The following is a 25,345-nucleotide window of genomic DNA, read 5'->3' as shown; positions in this document are numbered from 1 at the left end:
ATTTAGTTTAATTTGTTTGTAATTTCATTTCATTTCATTTCATTTTAATTTAACTTGAGTTAACTAAGTATGAGACAATTGTATCCTGTAGAGTAGTAGGTAGTTTATTGTTAATATTATTGTAATATAATAATGTATTATTTCTATTTTCCTGTAACTTTGTATTTTTATAATTTTTTGTAAAAAATTAAACTTTTTCCAATAAAAATATATCTCACAGAAAAGCACTTAGAGATCGAGGGTGTCTCAGGCATTATTCAAACACTGCATTTTAAATTATATATCTTAGTGTATGGCCTTGGAGTTTCCTGAGGGGTTACGGACTAGATAAATTGCTATTCTCACCATTGAATGTCAGCCCAAACCGACAATTCTTATCCTACTCGTGCCCCAAGTGAGAGTTTAAAATAAAGATTTAGTATCAATACAGAAACTAAACTCAGTGTTCAATACTTATTTGGAAGATGTTTTGTTTTGTTATTTCCAGATTTAGGCATTTCCAACAAGGTGGAAAGCACTTGTTGAAATTAATTTTTCCAAATACAATACATGCTGTTAAACAGGTCCAAAGACTGGTCTGAAATTGAACTATAAATAATTTATTGGATTATATTTCAATTGACGAGTTGTTAAAAGATGTTTCCCTCATGTCAGCACTTAAGAGCAAAGCAGGAACAGGAAGTGACTAATGCACAGGTTCCATTTTGTCTGTTAAGATTCATTTTGTGATATTGAGTATATGATAACCTAAGAAAGCAAGATAGAATGGCTGAGCTTTTAATCACACCAATTCACAGTCATGCATTGTAGAAATTACAAAATGGTTCTCAGTTTATGGGAAGTAAAATTTTGCAGGGTATGGAGGAAGCTAAAAGTTTACAAGCCTTCACCGTATTTGAAAGCAAACCACATAGAAGGAAGCTGATCACATGTACAAAAATGGATTTGGTAACAAATAGCAAACTATATTAGCTGAATCTGTGTTAAACAAAAAATGAATATTCAACAATGCAAAGTTTTTTTTGTCTAATCGAAACAACTCTCCTTTGTTTAAGGGAGAGCGAGCGATAGAGAAAGAGAGAGAGAGAGAGAGAGAGACAGACAAAAAAAAGGGAAAGAAAAATCACTGCTTCACCTACTGTTCAAATATCTTCTGTAGTCAGTCATTCTCCCACACCTTAACCCAACCACTGTTTCTGTTTTCGAAGTATGAAAGTTGAACAGAAATGACTCTGCTTTTAAATTCCAAATTTGCATCTGCACATACATACCAGTTGTACGCTACATTTACACTTAATTTGAATCAATGGAAATGATGGGAAATCAAGCCAGTTTTGGGTGAAACATCATGCTGGGGGCAATTCTGGCTAATTTAGAAACAGTTCAGACCTACTCATATTGACAAACAGGACGTGGACTTCAAGTAGATTTCACTCCCACTTGTTATGCCAAATTGGAAAGTAGCAAAAAAAAAGGCGAGGAAGTTTTATTGCAGTTAAATGTTAAAAAATGAATTATTGCTGTGCAAGTTACAAGATTATGCTATTTTCAAAAGCATCTGGCAGATGCACTTTGAAGTAAGTCCCTCTTTTTTACCTTTAGTTGAAACAATTTCCTATACCTAAATATTGTGGGCAATAGAAATAACCACAAACTCATCTTCACTAGACCCCTGCCTCAGCTCTCCCACTCATTCCCCTTCTCACCACACCCTCTATATGCAAGAGCGTTGAACTTCATATCAAAAACCGGACATTCAAATATCTGCTGCTCGTTCGTCTGGCTTTCTCAACTTTCCCTACAACTTCATGTTATCTACTCAATGGAACCTTCACCAATATTTCTCCTGTATCTACCCTACTTCCTCCCTTGAGCCCTTTAAACATCAGCCTCATGAATGAGGCCTCCCACTTGACACTGTCTTATCACAGACATGCTATTTCCTCAGCCTTAGATGGGTGGACTTGGTTTTGAAGGGTGCAGACATATTAACAGTCTCCATGTCTTTAAGACCACCTTCAGCCACCCACTTCAAGAATCCCACCTTCAATCCTCTTGTTTCTCAAAAGGACCAACTGATTAAGCTTTTCTTGTCTTATATATCCTCTGAAATGCATCTTGGATTTAAAAGTTAGCTCCCACCTTATCCAGTGCTCTCCCTTCATATAGGAACTTTTAATCTGGCTTCCACACACACACACACACACCATCAAGACCACACCAAATCCAGCACACTATAATACCTACTGGACCCATGTTCCACTACCTTTCTGATCCAGTACTGTCGATGTTGAAGTTCTTGCTCTTCCTCCATTGCCACACCCCACGCTGTTCCAGTATCCTCTCCTGCCATTTAGAATTGGAGAACACTGGCTTCTGTTTATCAACAATCACCCTCAGCAATTTTTTTTTTGAAACCTCCAGGCTTTAAACAACCAGAAAACCGTACTCATTGATCGACCGCCCCAACCACATTCAGTTTTCCCCTTTCCCTCACTGCTCAGTAATTCACTATGTTGTCTTCCTCAGCTCAAAGTACTTGGAGGCTACAAGAAGCACTACAGAAACACAAATAATAACAGTGAAAACAACACAGTGGCACAATTTATGAAGCAAGTGACAAAGAAATGTTGGACTTGAGTTTCGACCCGTATTTCTGATATCAAATTTCAATAATAAGGCTGTGGGGAAATCCCAAGTTGGAAATATCAGAGGATCAGCCATCTATGCCATTCAAATACATTTCTCACTGGCTGCTAATTAAGGCCTTCAAAGCTTATGAGCGATTCCCACCCAATTCCCGCCTGACTATATTGCAGCCACAGAATTAGAAATGACTATTCACTTCAGACGATTTCAGAGAAAGGTAAAAAAACTCATGCAATGCTGTCTTTACTACATTATCTACGTTGCTACCTAAACCAACTTGTACTTCCAACAGGATCTGTACATTTACATATATTATTTTCAATTCACTGTCCTCTACCTAAACATCTAATTGCTAACAACACCATTTACAATTCTCAGTAGCTACTCACCTTAACAAAATCCTGGAGATCTGAAATCCACAGTCAGTGCCGGACTGCTGAGTATTCCCTGGTAGTTTCTGCCTTTATCTCATTCTATACATTTGTCAACAGTAATAGGGGAGAAGCTGGCAGACCATATTTTCATAATGTATCTACAAGATTTTCCTCAGAAGCAAACTTCAAATAGTATGCCATACATTTTGCAACATGTAACTTTTAGTTCCTTCATATTTGGTTTCCCAACTTCCCCTAGAATAGCATTACTTCTGCTTGCTGAATCAGTTCATGATGATGCTACACTATCACAAAACAAAACACAGGAGATATTTAATAAAGTACCTTGCTTAGCTTGTCTGTGCAATCTGTAGCTTTGATTGTTTCTGTGATTTCATTGCTAAAACCTGAATTCCCAATTGGGTTAAAAATTGATTATTGGCTGGGTTGGAATAGTTGTATCCCAGTAAATCTTAGAAAACCCACTGGGGTCCAATAACCACCCTTAGCTTAATGACAGAATTCAAAGATAAATTTTGAATTGCATCACAATGGTTCTGCAGCATTTTAAAGATCTTAGAACGTAAAAAAAATTGCATGTAGACTTCCCTTTCTAGAACCTTTCAAATACAATTCTAAAAATCATCAAAATGAGCTTTCAGCTACTGGCAGATTCCGTGTAACAATTTTGATTTTCACTAATAAATAAGTTGGCGGATTCCCAGTGATTTAGAAACCCTGGGCCTAAAACAGACGCGAGCAAAACTGACTTTCAAATAACACTATTTCAATCAGAAAGTACTATTTTAAAATCTAATAAAAGACTCAAAAGCAAAAGAAGGCGCATTAACAGAACGTAACTCTGCATTAATTGCACGTTGCATTCTGTAATCCAATACTATGCTAAGTAACTTTGCTAAATATTAACAAAGGTGCATAATGGGGCCAGAACATGCCAAATTTGTACCGCAGAAAGAGCAAACTAGTTAACAAATACTGCATTCTACAACTTTCAATGATCTCCTTTCAAGAATTTCAAAGTGACAGTTGTTAAGTCGGCCAACTACATTTGCACAGCCTGACTGCCACAGTCCCACCACACGCTTCCTGCGTTTCAATATATAATCACATGCTTACGGCATTGAAATGTTCAAATCAAATTGACTGCTTAATTCCAGCAAGTGAAAGCTCAACTCCGACTCTCTTGCACAGAAAAGCAAATTTCTTATGGCAAGACACACGGTCCGACTCTCACTGTTACCTTAGCGAAGTAGAGTGGTTTCTTTTAACCTCTGTGGCTGTCTTAAAGAGTCCTCACTTTCTTCTGTCAGAAGAGAACATATGCAGAGTATGTCAAAGATTGCATTAACAGGAAGGAAGTGACTTGAGTGGCGGTAACATGTCATCCTAAATTTGCAAGATTTGCCTTTATAAGGCAATTGAATAGTAGGTATGGTTGTCATAAGCAGTTTTATTGGTTCCACCTGCTTAATCTCTGAAAAAGGGTTTATGCTATAATTTCTTAGATTTTTAACAACTTCAACCTGGAGCATCAAATAAACTTAATCAAATTGTTCCTTTACTAACTTAAAATGGACAAGGAAAAGATTTGGAAATATAATCACCAGGACCAAATCATTAGCAGCCTCAACAGTTTAGAACAAATTAAAGCAGGCAGTTCCACGTGATGTGCTTATTGTTTTAATGAATATGTGCTCCATACATACTGGTTAAGCCCTACAACCCTTTTCTGCAATTGAAATAGTTTTTGGTTTATTTTATTTATAAAGGAAGTCAAGCATTCAAGCAAACCTATATACAATTTATCTGCATTAAAATGAGATCCTTAGCAGTTAAATCTCTAATCATTATAAATGCGAATCTTACTGTCAATTTTCCCCCATTATAAATTCATGTGCATTTATTTCAGAAATTGCCCATGTAATCCGCAATCACACTGTGCCACATTGGAGCTACTATATTTGAATCACTGACATATAAATGTGCTGTTATACTATGACAAGTTTACATAGGTGCTTTTCATTAGAAAAACTTCAAGGGTGAACCCACCATCTGTAGTTAGATACCATCAAACTTAAAAGAAAAAACATATCATTGCACAAAGGTAGGTGGCTCATCAAAAGATTGGACATAATATAAAAGAACAGCAAAGAATGACGAAGAAATTAGTAAAGAGGAAAAATTTCAGAGTATGAGAGAGTGATAGCTATCTAGCAATAAAAAAGCAGGTACAAAGAATTTCTATAAAAAGAAACAAGTTAACATCGTGATTGTTGGTCCTGTAGAAAATGAGTCTGGGGAGCTAATAATGGAAAATTAAAGGATTGTATGCAAATTGTACAGGTACTTTGCACCAGTCTTCACTATTGAAGATGCAAGCAATATCCCAGAAATAGCTGTTAATCAGGAAGTGGAAGGGAGAGATGAAGGCAGGACAATTACAAATGACCAGTGAAGTGGTACTCAGCAAACTGCTGAAGCAGGTCTTGATAGTCTTCCTCCTCGGGTTTTAAAAGACATGGCTAGTGAGATAAGTGAGATGCATTGGTTCTAGTTGTCAAATATTACCTAGACTCACGGAAGATAGTTCAATAATCCATTAAATTGGAAGATAGCAAATGTGACTCTTAATCCAAAACAGGAGACACAGAGAAGGAAACTATCGTCCAGTCAGCTTTACATCTGTCATAGGGAAGAAGTTAAGGTAGTTTTAGAGTTATAGTTTTACACTTACAGAAGTTTCAAAGTGATCAGGCAGGGTCAACATGGCTTTGTGAAAATTAAATCATGTTTAACTAATTTATTTGAATTCAATTAAGTAATAATGAGCTACAGATATAGGTGAGCTGGTAAATGTGCATATTTAGATTTCTATAAGGCATCTCAGAAGATGTCACAAAGGGATAATGTGGAAAATAAAGGCTCATGATGTAGGGAGTAACATGCTGACATGGAGAGAAGATTGGCTAGCTACCAAGAAACACAGTAAGTATAAATTTATAATTTTCTCTGGTTGGAAAGAGATCAGTGCTGGCACCTCACGTATGTACAATTTCTCAGTGACTTGAGTGAAGGGACCAAAGCTACATTTGCTGATTTTAAAGAAATCACAACATCAGGTTATAGTCCAACAGGTTTAATTGGAAGCACCAGCTTTCAAAGCGCTGCTCCTTCATCAGGCAGTTGTGAAGGACCAGTGCTTCGAAAGATAGTGCTTCCAATTAAACCTGTTGGACTACGACCTGGTGTTATGTGATTTTTAAATTTGTACACCCTAGTTCAAAACCGTCATCTCCAAATCATGACATTTGCTGATGACAAAGATAGATAGAAAAGTAAGTTTTGAAGTGAACATAGGAGGTTACAAAAAAAAATATGTAGATGAATGGACAAAGATCTGGCAAGTGGATTATAAATTGGCAAGATGTGAAACTGTCCATTTTGGCAGGAAGAAGTGTATTCCATAAATGGTAAGAGATTACAAAGCTCCAAGGTGCAGCAGGAGCTAGGTGACCTTGTGCATGAAACAAAAACAAGAGAAAAAGGTTAATGTGCAGGTTCAAGTAATTAGGAAAGCTGTAGAATGTAATAAGTTGTGATAGGAATTTAGAAGATTTGATTGAAACACAAGTCATCTTGAAATGGTAATAATGGAGAGGATGTTTCCTCTTGGGAGTGAATCTACAAGTAGGGGTCACTGTTTAAATATTTGGGATAGCCAATTTTAGTCCGATGAGGCATGGTTTTCTTTCAGAGGATGGGAAGTCTTTGGACCTCTTTTCCTCAAAGACCCTGCTTCTGAGGAAGCAGGGAGTTTGAATATTTTTAAGACAGAATGGGATAGTTTCTTAGTAAGCAAGAGTTGAAAGTGGTGGGCAGGATTGGAAATTATACATCAGATCAGCCATGAACTTGCTACAGGACATGGCAGGTTTGAGTGTTAAATTGTTTACTCCTGTACCCAACTGATAAGATGGCATGTTCATAGGACACATATCACTTGAAGTTAGCATTCACTGCCCAACCCTAACTGACTTTGAGAAAGTGGCGGTGAGCTGCCCTCTTGAACTGCTGCAATCCTTGGAGGTCCCTCACTGTTAGGCAGGAAGTTCCAGGACTTTGACCCAGTAACAATGAAGGGATAATGATATACTTCCAAAACAGGATGGTGTGTGAGGGACTTGGAGGGGAAATTGTTCTTGAGGTGTATCAACCCATACATTGAAGGTCTCAGAGGTTAGGAATGGAGTTCTAGGATCTGAGCCAGCCGTGAGTGACCGCAGACATATCTCCAAGTCATACTGAGGTGCCTCTTGTTGACTGTGCCATTTCCATGCTCCTGATAGTTCTCTGCTTTTAAGTGGTGATGGTTTCAGGTTTAAGCTGGACTTCCAAAGAAGCCATGGCAACTTGCCACAGCCCACAGAAAATAAAATTTGGGCCATCCAGCTGCAATGAAACCATAGAACTGCCACTACATAGGCAAGAAGGGGAGATGTTTAAAGTGGGAAGCTGTTCAAATGGATTATATCAAATTGTGTGTATGTTGCTGGAGCTACATTCATTCAAGAAAGTGGACAGTATTCCACCACAATGTTGACTTGGTATGATAGGACCTGTTGAAGGGTGAAGGTGAACAATTAGCTACAGAATACGCAGCCTCCCAGGTGCTCTAGCAGCCACAACTTTCATGAATCTGTTACAGCTGAGTTCTTCCTCAATGCTGACCCCATCACGTTGAGAATTGTAATGTGATTGCATGTCATTGGGAAGTGGTTAGGCTCTCTTGTTGGAGACAGCTGATGCAAATATTACTTGCAATTTATCAGCTCAGGCTTTGCTGCACATGGGTACAAACTACTTCATGTTTGACCCAAATGATGGAAGAGACATCACTGATAAAGCAGCTGAAGACAACCAGGACCTAAGTAATTGAATCGAAGAATCCTTACAGTGTGTAAAGAGGCCATTCAGATGCACACAACTCTCCAAAGAACAAACCCAGCAACTCCCCACCCCCTCCATCCCTATAACTCTGCATTTACCATGGCTAATGCACCAACCTGCAAATCTTTGGACAGTGGGAGAAAACCGGAACACCCAGTGAAATCCCCAGAGAGAACACGCTAACTCCATACAGACAGTCACTCGACGCTGGAATCAAACCTGGGTCCCTTGTGCTGTGAGGCAACGGTACTAACCAGAGTTGTCAAGCCACCTTCTGCCCTGAGAATTACAGCAGTTCTTCAAAAACTATTACTAAAGTTCCATGTGAAAAGAATTCTCTGCACATGAATGTTTGTTAAAACATTAAGGTAGACACTCAATTAGTCAAGGAGGTAAAAACAAAGACTGCAGATGCTGGAAACCAGGATTCCTGATGAAGGGCTTTTGCCCGAAACGTCTATTTCGCTGCTCCTTGGATGCTGCCTGAACTGCTGTGCTCTTCCAGCACCACTAATCCAGATCAATTAGTTAAGACAGAGGGAACAGTAGGTATTCATTTTCACTGGGGAGGTATGTCCAGTACTATACATCATGGAATCCTGAGTGTGCAGAAGGAAGCTATTCAGCCCATCCAGTCCACACTGACCCTCTGACAAACATCCCTCCCAGGCCCCTACTGCAACAGGTGGGTGTATCATGTCTAACCCACCTAGTCTGCATACTCCTGGACACTACGGACAATTTAGTATTGCCAATCCACCCAACCTGCACATCTTTGGACTGTGGGAGGAAACCAGAGCACCCAGAGGAAATCCACGCAGACACGGGGAGAACATGCAAACTCCACACAAACTCCACTTGAGGTTGGAATCGAACCTGGGTCCCTGGTACTGTAAGACAGCAGTGCTAATTACTGACCCTGGCATGCCGCCCCAGTTAAGTTCTTGTTTGACTACAGTTAATTAATTCATGAAATGGACCTGTATTCACAACTGAATGCATGCACAATTGATTTGCAATGGAGAACAGGTACAATTAAATCAAGAAAAATACTTACTTCTAATCAATCTTTTCAGACATGTTATGACACACCTGGAGCAAATGGGACATGAACCCAAAAGGTAGGAACATTACCACTGCCCACCCCACCCCAAAAAAGGGGCAGTCACAGAATTCCAGCAAATGAAATTCAATGCGGATATCACACACAGAACAAAAATGGGAAATAACATTCCTCACAGAATGATGATTAACTCGCTAATAGAGGAGGCTGGGGTATTGAGGGCGGGGGGAGGGGAATCAAAGTTTCCAGACATGGCCCCATCCATTTCTCTGTCCTAATGTCCTCTCTCTAACAGCCCCCTACTTGGGGTTTAAATGTCACATTTGTCACATCTACTTTGATCTCCAGGGAAATCATTGTGGATCTATAGATAAAACAAATATATTTTTCTCTTTAACATGCAGCTATCACTTGTTAATTAAAGATGCAATTAGCATGATCTAAATAAAGAAGCCAATTACAAAGATTTCCTGAGTGAAAAGAAAGAAAAGTCTTACTTGAAAACACAAAAACATGACATCAAAATGGAAAGACATAAACACTAGTAACAGGTTTAAAAGGGAAACTATCTGATACGGACAGGGAGAATAAAGATTACCAGTTTAAAAGTCCTCAGGGATTTATTGAGGTGTATGATTTTTAACTTGGGGCTACAAATGTTTAAGTGTTTGACTTGGATATTCTGCATTGGCAAAGCTTATAGATATTGTTGAGTTTCCAGAAAATGGTTAGTCCTCAATTTACTTCTGCTGCTTTCCAGGATGGAAAGAAACATGGAGAGAAACAAAGTAAGCAACTCTTCTAGTTATTGCTTATAAATTCATCTCTTCCTCCTATTGATCAAAAGCGGCTGCTAAAATACAGCTCCATGTATATTCCCGGGTCTGTCTCCACTGTCTTTCCAAGCTAACTAACCAGTAGACCAACCTTTCATCGCCCAATATGTGAAAATACAGCAGTAATCAAAACAGGAGATTACATTTTCTTGGTGCCAACTTGTTTGCGGGATTCAATGCCTTGAAATAAAAATTTTTTTTTTTTTTTTTTTAAACAGTTTGGCTTATTTCACATGGGTTTCTCATAGTTTGCCTCAATTTGTAATCAGGTGACCAGTGCAGCCGTTTTAGGTCTCTGTTTCAGTTGCGAAAATCTGAAAATCTCTCCCACAGTAAGTTTTTGGGGCCTGTTCATTAGACATACCAGTGGAGTGCCACAAGGATCGGTGCTGGGTCCTCTACTTTTTGTCATTTACATAAATGATTTGGATGTGAGCATAAGAGGTACAGTTAGTAAGTTTGCAGATGACACCAAAATTGGAGGTTTAGTGGACAGCGAAGAGGGTTACCTCAGATTACAACAGGATCTGGACCAGATGGGCCAATGGGCTGTGAAGTGGCAGATGGAGTTTAATTCAGATAAATGCGAGGTGCTGCATTTTGGGAAAGCAAATCTTAGCAGGACTTATACACTTAATGGTAAGGTCCTAGGGACTGTTGCTGAGCAAAGAGACCTTGGAATGCAGGTTCATAGCTCCTTGAAAGTGGAGTCGCAGGTAGGTAGGATAGTGAAGAAGGTGTTTGGTATGCTTTTATTGGTCAGAGTATTGAGTACAGGAGTTGGGAGGTCATGTTGAGGCTGTACAGGACATTGGTTAGGCCACCGTTGGAATATTGTGTGCAATTCTGCATGTCCTTCCTATCGGAAAGATGTTGTGAAACTTGAAAGGGTTCAGAAAAGATTTACAAGGATGTTGCCAGGGTTGGAGGAGTTGAGATTTAGGGAGAGGCTGAACAGGCTGGGGCTGTTTTCCCTGAAGCGTCGGAGGCTGATGGGTGACCTTATAGAGGGGCATGGATAGGGTAAATAGGCAAAATCTTTTCCCTAGGGTCGGGAGTCCAGAACTAGAGGGCATAGGTTTAGGGTAAGAGGGGAAAGATATAAAAGTGACCTAAGGGTCAACTGTTTCATGCAGAGGGTGGTATGTGTATAGAATGAGCTGCCAGAAGTAGTGGTGGGGGCCGGTACAATTGCAACATTTAAGAGGCATTTGGATGGGTATATGAATAGCAAGGGTTTGGAGGGATATGGGTCGGGTGCTGGCAGGTGGGACTAGATTGGGTTGGGATATCTGGTCTGTTTCCATGCTGTACATCTCTATGACTATGACATTCAAGAGGAGCTGAACTTGGCCCTTGTGGCTAAAAGGATCAAGAGGTTATGGAGAGAAATTGGGAGTGGGATACTGCAATTGCATGATCAGCCATGATCATATTGAATGGTGGTGCATGCTCGAAGAGCTGAATGGCCTACTCCAGCTCCTATTTTCTATGCTCCTCTAAATAATATTTGCACTGTAACTGCGCAAAATGTTGGTCAAAACTCCAAGTTACTGGCACGTAACCCTTCAACTTGCTTGGATGACTGGCTGCAGGAAATACTGAAGGAAAGAATCTGAAAACTCCCGTACATGGTCAGAAATCAATAGACAGTAGAATAAAACAACCTCTGGCAGAAGCATGCACGGTGTAACACGGCAGCAACAATTAGTAGCTAGCTGTTCTGCTCCGTCAGTCAAGAGCAAGCGACGACAGTAAAATGGTTTGATGTAGTCTGTCGAGGATAGTTCCCAGGCAGCAGGTGTTCAGTATACCTTACACTCACCAGTATAAAAGAGAAATGGAACTAGCTGGGCACAGAGACAACAAACATAACAAAGATCAGAGTATGAATACCCCAAATACACTCCCCAAACATCCTAAAATTAATTCACCAATCTAAAATTTGATAACATGTCTTGCAATCTTTCATTCTTTTACTTCTCCTGAAATAAACACATGGCACCAATGTTTTATTTAATGCTGTAGCATAGAAAACACAATGCCAGTTTAGAATCAGTTGAAAGGATAACAGACCCGTGTCTAAACGTTTACACTCAAAATGATATGAAATAGGACGTACCTTGCTTTGGAAAATTTTGATGGCACAAACTTAATTCTACCTCACGTCAGTGGCATACATATTGCCAAAATAGATGAATAGTTGAATCATGGCAAGCAGTTGATGTAATGAGGTTCGATACCCTAATTTCTGTTTTCAGCATGCAAAGACACTTACAAGTGCAGCAGAGTAACATTGTACAATAACTGTAAGCATGTATTGTGACATCATACCAACATTTGGAGCAGAAAATGTTCTAGTATAATTTTATAAGATATAGGAGCACAATTAGGCCATTTGGCCCATTGTGTCCACTATGTCATTTCATAATGGCTGATATGCTCCTCAACCCCATTTTCTTGCCTTCAACCCATTACCAAATGTCCAACCTCTCCTTAAATTTCCTCACTGTCCCAGCATCCACCGCACTTTGGGGCAGCAAATTCCACAGACTCAAAACTCTTTGGGAGAAGTTGTTTCTCCTCAACTGCTTTAAATTTGCTACTCCTTATCCTGTCTTTGACCTCTTGTCCTAGAGTGTTCAACAAGAGGAAGCATCTGTTTCATGTCTATTTTATCCATACCTTTTATCTTCTTGAATAACTCAATTTGATCTCCCCTCATTCTCCTAAATCCCAGACAGTATAGCTCTAAACTGTTCAATCTCTCTTCGTATGACAAACCCCTCATCTCTAGAATCAATCTAGTGAACCGCCTCCAATGCCAATTCATCTTTCCTCAAATAATCTCTCTATCTTTGATGTGGTACAATTGCTTTGCATGATTACAATCATGTGAAAGTGCCTTGGGGACATCTTCCACATTCAAGACATTTGTTTTACTATATTGTCTCTTTGAAGACCAATGAAAGAGAAAAGGAATCGAGGCATCCATCCACAATTAAATCAGAGCATTTTCACTATGAATGCCCCACTTCCATATTCTTTGTAACTCTGACTTAAGAACAAGAATGAGAGAACTGGAATTGCCCAAGACAAATGGACAATTCTTCAAGTCTTGTAACCAGGCTGTCCCAGCCAATGGCCAGGGAGACATTTTTTATTTGGCTGTGGATACAGGTAATGTTGGATCTTTGCAAATAAAGCAAAACTGGAGTTGGCCTTGGGCTTAAATGGTGATATCCACCTTTGAGTCAGTAGGATTTGAACCTCACTCTGTGCTAGCAATTAAGTTCTGGATTGAAATCCACTGGATGCAGTGAGCCAGGTGATGCTGCTCCAGAGGAGAAATTTCCTTCCTGATCCACATTGGTTGTTAGGGCCAGACGAGGCATATTCATGTTGCAACCTGTGAGCTCTTCCACTGCTTTACAGGTTCCCCCTTAAAAGGGAAGTGTGTAAATACAAAAACAGCACGATTATAATAAAGGGAATAGTTGAGATGGCTCAGTGGTGACATGAGGCTTGAATGCAGTTATGTTCCTGATCATTAGAGGAAGTGGTCATGTTTTGTGCAATGGGGCCCCAGTAGATTTAAAAAACACAAACACAGTTGAAGAATTCAATTGAAAATAATTTGCAAAGAACAAGTATTTTGTCTTCCAAACAAAACAAAGTTGCTCAATTCTGCTGGTATAGTGCACCCTGCACAATTTATGGTTTGGGAGGACTGATCAGCCATAAATCTTTCACTCAGGGATACAGAATTTGAAAATTTGCTGTTATTCAGGGAAACGAACCTCCTTAATTCACAGAATAAAAGATCTTCCCTGACAGGAATTTGGGAAACTTCAACCCAGTTTACACAGAATTCAGCAGAACTTGGCAAAACACCATAAAATGGTTAACCACAAAGATAGACAAGGAAACAGACAGCAAATGCACCAAGACAAGAAAACAATGAATCATGGGCATTAAAATATAGGTCATATCATAACACAACCACCGAGCTTCTGATGAGGTGAATAACTGAAGGGACATGTTTTCAGAGGAATTTTCATTTGCCAAAGCATTTTCTAACACACAAACAAACAAGCTTAACACCATGCTTACGATTCTGCAAACGAAAGACATCACATAGGTAGGATTTTCAAGAGCTACACAAACTCTCCCATTTGCTTAGGAACTCAAGCAAAGAAGAACCATCTGAGCACATCTTCTAACTTAACTTGAAATGGGATCACACAACTGCAGAGGAATTGGAAGGCGAGAGGTGTCAATTGCCCTCATCAGGATAATGTCAAAATATGTTAAAATTAGCATCCACCAAAACAATAAGTATTCTGGCATTTCTCAGTATAGTACACTCTTGAAAGGAATAGTGAACATTATAAAAGTAGCATTTTACTCACCAATAATCTGCTCAGTGATGCTGAGTTCAGGTTCTGTCAGGACCACTCATCACCAGGAGTTGCTGCAGCCTTAAATCAAATATAGACAAGAGCTGAATTCAAATGGCCAAGAGAGTGTAACTGTCCCTGACATCGAGGCAGCTTTTGACCATGGGGATTCTAGAGTCAGTGTAAATCGGGAGAAAATTCTGCTGATTGGAATCATATCTGCACTAAGGAAGCTGGTGTGGTTGATGGAGACCAATCATCTCAGTTGCAGAACATTGCTTCATAAATTCCTCAAGGCAATAATTCATACCCACTATTCAGCAGCTTCATCATTAACTTTCCTTCTATCTTTAGGATGGAATTGATGAGATTTTTAAAATATACCCAAACTGATATCAAGGCTTAGACTGCATGGTGGCAGCCATTTAGTTGATGAATAGAAATTGATTGTTGTTGTCAGGTCATATATATGGATGCTAACTCAAGCTTCAAGAATCAGCATACAGATGATAAAAGGGAAAAAGACTAAAAGATAGCTCCTTGGGTCACACATTGTGCAGCCCCCCCCCCCAAGATTAGGTCAAACCTAAACAAATTCTACAGCCTTGCTCTCTCCACAGGGTGCTCGATCTCTCTAGGTTTCCCTTTAAAGATGCAATCGCCTCTGCCTCAGCTACTCCTCGTTGCTACTGCATTTACTGCTCTAGTAACCTTTGCATAAATAACGGGAGTCTCTCCCTATACTAAAATTTTACATCAATGACTCTTGGTCACAGGCTTCCTAACCAACACATTCATGCACCGTGAAGCAATGCAGCAGCAGAACAGCCCAAAGCAATGACAGGGGATGAAATAAGCACTAACTCAGGGTTAGGAAAACCCTGAGTTAGGAAAAGTCGACCGAATTCTCACTTTTTTGCAAAATATTAATACACAGGAAAGTTTGTACCTTGAAAATTCATATAATTTGCGATTAAACAGTGGTTCCTACAGTTCCCACACATACACCAGTGACCCCAGCTTACATTTTCATTTGAAAGCCCAATCGATAGATCAATGCAGCCTGTCACATTGCCCGAGGGCTAGTAACCCTGCTTTAACTTCTCTGCGTTGAGTGAAGGGAGGGTGACATGGGGGGGGGGGGGGAAAGAAACATGCCGTATGTTTTTTTTCTGCATTGCAACTTGCACGTACTCAGCACGTCAGTCACCGTTTTGCCCATTTAACACTGAACCGCGCTGTAAATACGATGATTCATGATTCTAGTCAATACAGATGGATGCAATGTTATATATTACGGCCACCAATTCGTTTAGCTTAATGTGAACTGCCCACTTCCCCCCCCCCCCCCCCCCCGATTTCTTTTTTTTTCGGGAGTCAGTTAACGCACGGGAATGTGGAAGTTAATAAATTCCCCCTCAAGAGCTTTCGAAGTACCTGCAAGTGTTCCTCCCTCTACTGCCAGAGTTAGCGCTGAACGCCAGCTCCCTCCCCTTGTCCTGACGCTGGCCCTTTTTGTATGCAAAATGTTGCCGGTCCATTGCGACAAGCGGTTGCCTCACTCACTGGGTACGAGTACGTCGGGAGAAATCACGAGTGACTTATTGGGCCCATTTTTCTCTCATGAGCTGCATTTCTTTTCGACAAAAGTTGCCCTCGGTTTTTTTTTTGGGGGGGGGGGGGACGCACGCCGTTTAAAGGTAAATTCAAAAGGTTGATGCTCCCTCCAAGGGGCGGGGGTTCTGCTGGTGTTGGGAAAAAAAACACAATGCAACGCCCTTCCCTTCCCTTCCCTCCCCAGTGCCCACTCTGTACAGGTGTTGGATCCCAATGGAGCTGCAGGGAGCGCGTGAGGTTGGGGGGACCCGGCGCGTGGACGGCTCCTGGGAGCGAGCGGCGGCGGTTGCTACCGGCCGTGGTTGCTAGGGCGGTTGCTTGGGTAAGGGGACCTGGCGACGGCAGTGCCGCAGGTGAGCGAGAGTGGCTTCCCCGGAGAAAACGGTTGAACCGGAAGACAAGGTGGCCCCGCGTGCGCGCCCCCCCCCCAAGAGGAGGATCAACGCCCCGCCTTCCGTTCGACTCCTCCAATGGACCGAATGGCCTCTCTCTCTCTCTCTTCTCCCCTCTTCCCCCCCCACGACGCCATAACGTTTCTGTGACTCTTCAAGTTTGCACGACCCCGAACCCGGCGACCAGGGCAATTTGTTCCTGATCAACCTTGGCAGGACTCTCACGCCTGCAGACGGACCTTGAGGCTCAGGGATAAGGACAAGTACCACCCAGCCCCCAAAGTTATTATTCGCCTTTACGCAGCGGATCAGCAAAGAGCTGGCCAGCCTGCCTCTGCAAAGACGTCCTCTACCGCTTTCAGAGCTTTTTTTTTGTTTCCTTCTGTAATAGGGAACGATGGAGTACTGTGGAAAGACAGAAGACAGGATTTGGAGTATGTCAATAGTCTTTTTGTAAACATTGAAACAAAGACAGGCATTTATATAGAATGTCATGTTACTTGCAATGTGGCAGCTCATTTATACGCAGCAAGGTCCACAAACGCCAACGTGACCATCGTCAGATTATTTGCTTTCAGGAGGTGTTGAGGGGTAGATGTTGACCAGGGCGCACAGGCAAAACATATTTTGCTCTTTACAACAATTGGTTGGTTTCTGCTGCACACACCTGAGAGAGTAAAATGGGTCTCAAGTTTCACATGTCATCCAATACCTTTGAGATTGCAGCGTTTCCTTAGTGCCCCTGAACTGAATTCAGTTAAGTTTTTATTATATGTTCGAGATTCATAATTTTCCATTTTGCGGTGAGTACTTCAACTGTGCCAATGCTGTCCTTATAAGTTTTGTTAATTCAAGTCTCGATATATATTTTTAAAATCACAAAACAGGCATGAGATTCAGTTCATAATGTAATGTAACATTTGTTTTCTTTGTCTACATTTCCCTTTGGCATTGAGTTTGTTAAAACATCAATCAAGAGTCAAGAGTAACTTTATTGTCATTTCTACCATTTACAACCAATACAGTAAAAATGAGAATGCGTTCTTCCAGGACCAAGCTGCTACATGGACCACACAAATTACACGAGAGTACAGTCATAACAGGGCAACATAAAGTGCATAGGAAATGTGCAAAACACGTAAGATAGCACAGTAATTCCTGACAAGTCAAGACAATCAGAATTATGAAGGAGGAGTAATGATCCTACTGTAGACTAGGATAGTAATCGGGTAAAGTGTAGAAAGATTAAGAGTTCCTATGGTATACCGAGAGGATTTTCTTTTACATAACGGCATGTTTCCAGCCCAATAAGAAATTAGGCACCACTGAACCAGGTTCTTGGGAATACAGTGGACTAAATAAACCAAGTGTCAATCGGTGCGCAGTCATAGGACAGTGATCATCATATCACAGCGTTTAATTGGCTATGGAAAAGGACAAAGAGCAATCTACAGTAAGAATAATTAAATTGTGTCGGGCAGGATAAATGAATCTGACCCAAATAAATTGGAATCCAAGATTGACAGACACAACTGAAACTGAGAAATGGGCTGTTGCTGAAGAGGTTCTAGTATAATCAAGGTCATTGACAAGAGAGAAAGATGTAGGATAGATACATCCAGAGCTCATGAAAGATATGGAGAGTAAGATGAATCAGAGAAAAAGGGAATTTGACAATTGTCAAGTACATAGAGGTAAAAACAATGACTGCAGATGCTGGAAACCAGATTCTGGATTAGTGCTGCTGGAAGAGCACAGCAGTTCAGGCAGCATCCAAGGAGCTTCAAAATCGATGTTTCGGGCAAAAGCCCTTCATCAGGAATAAAGGCAGTGAGCCTGAAGCGTGGAGAGATAAGCTAGAGGAGGGTGGGGAGAAAGTAGCATAGAGTACAATGGGTGAGTGGGGGAGGGGATGAAGGTGATAGGTCTGGGAGGAGAGGGTGGAGTGGATAGGTGGAAAAGGAGATAGGCAGGTAGGACAAGTCCGGACAAGTCATGGGGATAGTGCTGAGCTGGAAGTTTGGAACTAGGGTGAGGTGGGGGAAGGAGAAATGAGGAAACTGTTGAAGTTCACATTGATGCCCTGGGGTTGAAGTGTTCCAAGGCGGAAGATGAGGCGTTCTTCCTCCAGGCGTCTGATGATGAGGGAGCAGCGGTGAAGGAGGCCCAGGACCTCCATGTCATCTGCAGAGTGGGAGGGGGAGTTGAAATGTTGGGCCACGGGGCGGTATGGTTGATTGGTGCGGGTGTCCCGGAGATGTTCCCTAAAGCGCTCTGCTAGGAGACGTCCAGTCTCCCCAATGTAGGGGAGACCGCATCGGAAGCAACAGATACAATAAATGATATTAGTGGATGTGCAAGTAAAACTTCCATCAAAGTTTTACTTGCACATCCACTAATATCATTTATTGTATCCGTTGCTCCCGATGCGGTCTCCTCTACATTGGGGAGACTGGGCGTCTCCTAGCAGAGCGCTTTAGGGAACATCTCCGGGACACCCGCACCAATCAACCACACCGCCCCGTGGCCCAACATTTCAACTCCCCCTCCCACTCTGCAGATGACATGGAGGGCTCAGCACTGTCTACATGACTTGTCTGGACTTGTCCTATCTGCCTATCTCCTTTTCCACCTATCCAATCCACCCTCTCCTCCCTGACCTATCACCTTCATCCCCTCCCCCACTCAACCATTGTACTCTATGCTACTTTCTCCCCACCCCCACCCTCCTCTAGCTTATCTCTCCACGCTTCAGGCTCACTGTCTTTATTCCTGATGAAGGGCTTTTGCCCGAAACGTCGATTTCAAAGCTCCTTGGATGCTGCCTGAACTGCTGTGCTCTTCCAGCACCACTAATCCAGAATTGTCAAGTACATGACAATTGAGAATCTGGTTCAATGTAGAAGGTTCAGATGGGAATTAAAGAAACAAGTGCAAGAAGCAAAGACAGAGTATGAGAAGCGACTAGGAACTAACATAAAAGAAATCCAAAAGCCTTCATTAGGAAAATGATTAGTAAAAATTGGTAAAAGGGGGAAATGAGCTGACCAGGTACTTCAAACAAATTTACCTATGGAGGTAATGGGCATTGCTGAGTTACTACTTTAATGCTTTTCATCTGTCATTACCAAGGAAGACGTTGTGTCCAAGCAATGTTAAAACAAAAGATAACTGAAGAGTTCCAAATGAATGATTATGTAGTGCAAAGCAGTAGCAGTAGTTTTGATAGAGGTGAGGGGTGCTGGTGAGAATGTGTGAAGAAGATGCATTGTAGAAGTGGTGGACCTTCAGCTTTGGTGGGAGGTGGGTGCGGGAGCAGCGATAAAGTGTGAGGTAGCAGAGAGCACTTAACCTTGGCAGAGGGTCATTGACCTTCTTCCTACACTGCTGGCATTCATGCAGATGGCTCAGACTGCACTAATCTGGCTGGTGACCAGGATCTCTGGGACCCTATTTACGAATAGAGTCACTAATTGCTCCTTATCTGCCAATTCCAGGGTTGATGTCATGAACCATGTAGGCCCTGGACTGACAGTAGCTGTCTGGGTGCGCAACGGACTTTTAAAGATGGCATCAGTGCCAAGGATACAATATGTTCAGGAACTCCTGGCAGTGATGAGTTCTTAAAACAATGATGAAGAATCAGGCTACTATTGGACATGAGGGACATGTGGGGGTGATAGGCAGCTATGAGGTAGTTTGAGATGATTGCACGAGAAAGCCAGCTGGGTATCACAGACAGCAGTCCTTCATGAAACTTAGCGGAAAGACTTCAACCAAAATATGTTATAGTTTGGGCCCTACATCGAAATCCAAAGAGAAAAATAAATAAGGTTACGAGGAAAAGGCAGCAGAGGAGCATTAAATGCAGTGCTCTTACAGAGAACTGAGACAGATGATGAGCTGATTGGCCTGCTGTGCTCTAGCCTACAAGAAGAGTTTTCTTAGCATGCCAATAGATATCAATACAGTATTTCATTGGCCTGGCTTTCCACAGGTGGAGTAATTACATAGCTTCCAGTCCTTCATCTGGTGTCTTTACATCCGAATGCAAATAGTGACAGCTAACTGCAACAAACGATACTTAAGTGTTTTTTAATTGTGTTTTCTCGTCCTTCAAGTTAAGGCTCAAGTTTAGTTTCCAGGACTTGAGCGCACAATAATTTCAGTGCAGTAGCAAAGTAGTCCTGTCTGATCTGGGGTGACATTTTTCAACTTGCAAAAGGTTCTATGGTGCTCTAAAATATGGCACAGATTTGTCTTGGTCACTATTTATCACTCAAAACACTGTCAAAAGATGCTGTAAATATTGGATTGGCTACACCATGGTGTGGTGGTTACGAGGTTTTCAAAAAGGGAATGAAAAATGCCATGCTGATTTTGGCAATGGGACAGTCAATCAAGTATGTATAATATCACTTCTGGGTATTTAAAAAAAAAATTAACATGCTCCATATTATGTAAAACTTGACATTTGTTTCAATTAACTTCAGTCAACCATACAGATTTGAACCAGGTTCAATATGTCTGAACATGCTCAACTTCTTCGCAGACCATTGCCACCAAAAGATGCAATATCTGCAAAACCCTGTGAACCCATAAGTAGACCTCCTGGTAAGTAAACTATTTTCGTTGGAATTATTAGACGGGGTCTTGTTGTAGCAATGAAGTATTTAAGATCATTTACTTATTGTTTTGCATTCAAGTATTTCTTTTACCAATGCATCTGTTTGGTCTCAGACGATTTTTAAAAATGTTGTGTCATAATGTCAGCAGGGGCTTGATTGATATTACTGTTGTTTCTGAATCAGAAGGTTGTGCTTTCAAGGCTCACTCCAGAGGAATGAGCACAACACTTCCAGCTGTGATCTAGTGCATGATGAAAGGAGATTTGCTGGCGATATTCCTGACTTTTGGATGAAATATTAAATCATGGTCCTTATAAAGTCAATATAAAAATATTCTGCCAATACATGAATGTCTTGGTCAGTATTACAATCCTTGTATGGAGCTTATTAAAAACCTGTATTGAACTCTGTTGTGTTGGAAGCTTATTTTAAAATTGGAGTGTACAATTTGAATTATTTGTTTTCTAAAAACGTGGAAACAGAGTTCCTAAAGTTAATAAAGGTGGACTTTCAAATTGCAGCTTTATTCTGGTTCATAGTATATTTGAGAACTTAGTGTGAGACACATTGGCACAAGCTATTTATACTTTAGATTTTTACTGCTTTCAAACCATTAAAAACCACTAGATACTCAGTACAAGTAGGAGTCCTTATCAACACAGTATCCATTGGGATTCTGAAGTCTATTTTGGTTCAAAGTGCACCCCTCTAAATCAAGTTAGCTTTCTCAGTGCAATGGTCTTTTTATCTCAAACGTGATCCATTGGCCATTGAATCACTTAAGTTTCCTTTGAGCCTAAAGTCATGGATTCAGTGCATAACAGTCCTTCTTGCTAAGGTCTGAACGCTAAACCCTTGTCCCCAAACCATAAATTTTGCACCCACCACTTTGAATAGTCTTTTGGTGGTCTGCCCTAATGTCTCCTTACATGCACTGGTGTTGAGTTTTGGTTTGATTGAAGCTCCTATGAAGCACAGGAAATGTTTTTACGAATTTATCAGTGTCGAAATGTTTGCCAAACTGTGTAGTTTGTGTTTATCAACAATGTAGATATCTCGTGTGACAGTACTTTAGCCAGTCATCAGAAAGATTACATTATAGTGGTGTAATAATTGTTCTTAAAATTCAAGAACATTCTTTCAGCCTATTAAAATATATGTTGTAGATAAACTTTCTACGAAAAATGCCACAGCTCCCAAGGGTGAACACAAGAAGGAAAACGCAAAAGAATTAGACTCTGCCAATCAACCCTGCACTTCCTGTACTCCAAATAGATTTCTTTCCTGGGATGTTGCTATACATGGACAGGATGACTTGAATTTTGCAGAGGATGATCTTTGGTACGATTTAAATGATTTTCTTCAGGAACCCAGTGTGAGAGTTCCACCTTTGCGGAGTAAAGGCGTAGTCTTATCCCGTCACAACTATGAAAAAATTGTGAGGCTTCTTGCTGCTGAATTATGGAATCAGAACCAGGAAAAAGTGAACATTGTAGAATTGCCTTTTGATGATATTCCACCTGTGTCAAGACGAATACCTGAGAGGCAACGCACTATTGGTATGATATTTTGACATTTTCAGAAATTTACAGCTAAAGTTATAGGAATGCCTTGCTTGCAAACAAAGAGTTGCTTCTAATCACAAAGGAAATGGCGTTTTAAGGAATTGTAAAAGTAGATTTTCCTGATTAGCTGATGAAAAATATATTTGGAAGTGGGGGAAAGTAAAGTATCCTTGTGCTGCAGAAGTGAATTTGCTGGGGGAGGTTACAATTTTGTCAGATTCCTACTTCTCAGCACCAAACAACGATCCATCCTGGAAATGCACATGTGCAGAGATGAACTAAAAATAGAAATATTCTAACCTGCTGTGTACTCTGCAGTGAAATAGTGCAACAAAACATTCTTAAAGATTCATGCTTGAATTGTGGCTGCTAATTGCAGGTAACCCAAGAGAAAATAGGCAACTAAATTGGGGAAAGGTGCCAATTTTTGAAGACCCCTCCCCCAACACTGGCATCTTCATAAATGGTAAAGTCTGATGAACTCCAGGTATTGGGCCTTGAGTTATTCATTATACTTTTGATACATTATATATAATTATTCATTATACAATTGTTAGCAGAATAGGTGAAGGCTGAAGAGATAAATATTGCAAATATGGCCAGCCTGCAATGCAGTGGCTCTCAGGAAAGTGGCAGTTTTGGACTTATCCTCTGATGTTGGGGTGGGAAGGCTGCATTACACGTTAGGGAGATCCTGGAGCTTTGGGATTCTGGGATTGGAAATGGAGATGCTGATCGTGGTAAATGTATAATTTTTTTAAAAATGTACCCAATATTCAGCTTTGCTTTTCCTCATTGAGCAGATTGCCTTGGTTCAAATCTATTTTACTAATCAACCTGTTAGATGTTATTACACACCTCTGGAACAGATGGGACTTGAACCTAGGCCTTCTGGTCCAGGGGGTAGAGATACTACCACGGCACCATAAGAGGGCCTTTGCCTTTGTTCAAACTAATGCAGGAGAAACAGGTTTTTGTTTAATTGACTATGGGATGAGACCCTAACTAGCGAGGCCAGTATTCCTCAGCTATTCACTCATTGTCCTTGAGAAAATAGTAATGATCTGCCTTCTTAAATATGACTGAGTGGCTTGCTAAGCCTTTTCTGAGTGCAGTTAAGAGTTAACCACATTGCTGTGGGTCTAGAGTTACACATTGCCTGGACCAACCGAGGACAGCAGATTTCTTTCCCAAAGGACATTATATTTTAAAGAATCTGATAGATTTTACCTGCTGTTATGGGACCCAGCGATACTGTTTAACATGTCTAAAGCAAGCATAATTTGACTTCTCTTTCTGATCAGGCTCTAACATACTGCCTGCCCTGCAGGGAATGACTGACTGCCATCAGTGGATTTGACATCCAATTCAAATCAAAGGACTTGAAAGCCTTTATCATGACAAATGATTATAGACTGTCAGAGCTGATATTTTTGGGCTTGGGTCCATAGCAGGAATTCCCACTAAATCAGGAGCAAAACGATATTCAATCACTATATTGCCTCAGAGAGGCTGTAAAAATGATTGGTACAGGAATTTGCAGTTGAAATGCTTAACAAAGTCGCACCTGGGATGCAATTTTTGCTAATGGGCTTCTGGGAAAATAAACATTCCTTTTTTTGTTAGAATAACAGTACCTCAGAGAATAACAGTCCCAGAGATATTAAGAGTTCCATGTTGGGTCTAGCATAAATGACTATGATTTGTTTAAGTATAGCTATTTTGTAGGCTAATATTAATTCATTTTCCCATACGATAAACTTATTCCTGGCAGTAAAAGTTTAACACATGGAGCCCATTTTATCTCCAAAGTGCTTAAACAACAGTGAACATAGTAATTCTTATTAAATCTTCCCATTTTATACAGGCTATTGTGCAGGGGTAGTACTTCTACTCGAGGCTAGGAGTCCCAGGTTTCTGGATTGCTCCAGAGTGTGTAATAATATTGTTGGATAGGTTGATTAGAAAGTATCTACACAGGTACTGGAGAATGCAGCTGAATTTTACTAATGTAATAATTGTGGAAGGTGGACTGAAAAAAAACTTTGTCAATAGACTTTGCATCAAATTGAATTAGATTCCCTACAGTATGGAAACAGGCCCTTCAGCCCAACAAGTCCACACCGACTCTCTGAAGAGTAACCCACCCAGACCCATTCCCTCTGACTAATGCACCTAACATTATGGACAATTTAGCATGGCCAATTCACCTGGCCTGCACATCTTTGGATTGTTGAAGGAAACCAGAGGAAACCCGCGCAGACACAGGGAGAATGTGCAAACTCCACACAGACAGTCGCCCGAGGCAGGAATTGAACCCAGGTCCCTGGCGCTGTGAGGCAGCAGTGCTAACTGCTGAGCCACCGTGCTGCCCTTTAATCCCTGATGTAACTTAACGTAATATGAATGGAATACAGATGTCACTGTGAAAGCTGTCAATATCCCATGTTCCTCGATTACGAAAAATTCTTGAGGTGCCATCTTGCTCTTGATGTAAATTTAGGCCACTTTTTTCAAGTTGAGTTAAGCCACAGTTAGCCAGTCCATGTTCCTGTTGCTAGGCATGACTCAGCTGCTGTATCTGGGGGGTGAATTCTTTTCCCTTTAAGTCTGTTGGCTAGTGGGAATGGGATTGGGCTAACGGAGCAGGCAAGTAAGATCACCATGAAAATCGAACACCACCTCTGATCTAAGGCACATATCTACCCCAGCCAAAATACGGTACAAAGAGAAGCAAACATTATCTGGTCACAGAGGTGTCACTAGGAAGCTAACAGCAATGTGAAATGCCTGGGATTATATGTGACCGCTCCACCTTTGTTTTCTGATTGAAGTGGCACTTTAAACATAAAA

At 40.9% G+C, this 25,345-nt stretch overlaps 2 protein-coding genes across 8 annotated transcripts in view; one reads left to right on the top strand and one right to left on the bottom strand.

Moving 5' to 3' along the window:
• The window catches only part of lcp1 (lymphocyte cytosolic protein 1 (L-plastin)), a 75,426-nt gene extending 61,058 nt beyond the window's left edge, over positions 1–14,368 (bottom strand). Inside the window, exon 1 of one of the 4 annotated variants that reach the window (XM_043700340.2) lies at positions 14,303–14,368. The gene's annotated coding sequence lies outside the window, so the exon portion shown is untranslated. Of the gene's footprint in view, positions 1–3,038; positions 3,367–4,160; positions 4,183–4,284; positions 4,409–14,302 lie in introns of those variants that run through there. The other 3 variants (XM_043700341.2, XM_087993042.1, XM_043700342.2) reach the window with 3 other exon arrangements.
• A 1,406-nt stretch (positions 14,369–15,774) lies between these two features.
• lrrc63 (leucine rich repeat containing 63) overlaps positions 15,775–25,345 on the top strand; it is a 34,730-nt gene continuing 25,159 nt past the window's right edge. For 2 of the 4 annotated variants that reach the window (XM_087993044.1, XM_087993043.1), the window contains exons 1-3: positions 16,427–16,733; positions 20,793–20,913; positions 22,094–22,486. In XM_087993044.1, the coding sequence (XP_087849170.1) occupies positions 20,823–20,913; positions 22,094–22,486 (484 nt within the window). In that variant the 5' untranslated portion in view covers positions 16,427–16,733; positions 20,793–20,822. Of the gene's footprint in view, positions 15,860–16,156; positions 16,261–16,426; positions 16,734–20,792; positions 20,914–22,093; positions 22,487–25,345 lie in introns of those variants that run through there. The other 2 variants (XM_043700350.2, XM_043700345.2) reach the window with 2 other exon arrangements.

Source organism: Chiloscyllium plagiosum, unplaced genomic scaffold (assembly GCF_037043375.1).
Source record: "Chiloscyllium plagiosum isolate Xiang-an unplaced genomic scaffold, Cpla_swu_hap1 HiC_scaffold_12, whole genome shotgun sequence".
Lineage (NCBI taxonomy): Eukaryota > Metazoa > Chordata > Chondrichthyes > Orectolobiformes > Hemiscylliidae > Chiloscyllium > Chiloscyllium plagiosum.
The sequence above is the reverse complement of the archived record's forward strand: the minus strand, read 5'-3'. Positions and strand labels throughout refer to the sequence as shown.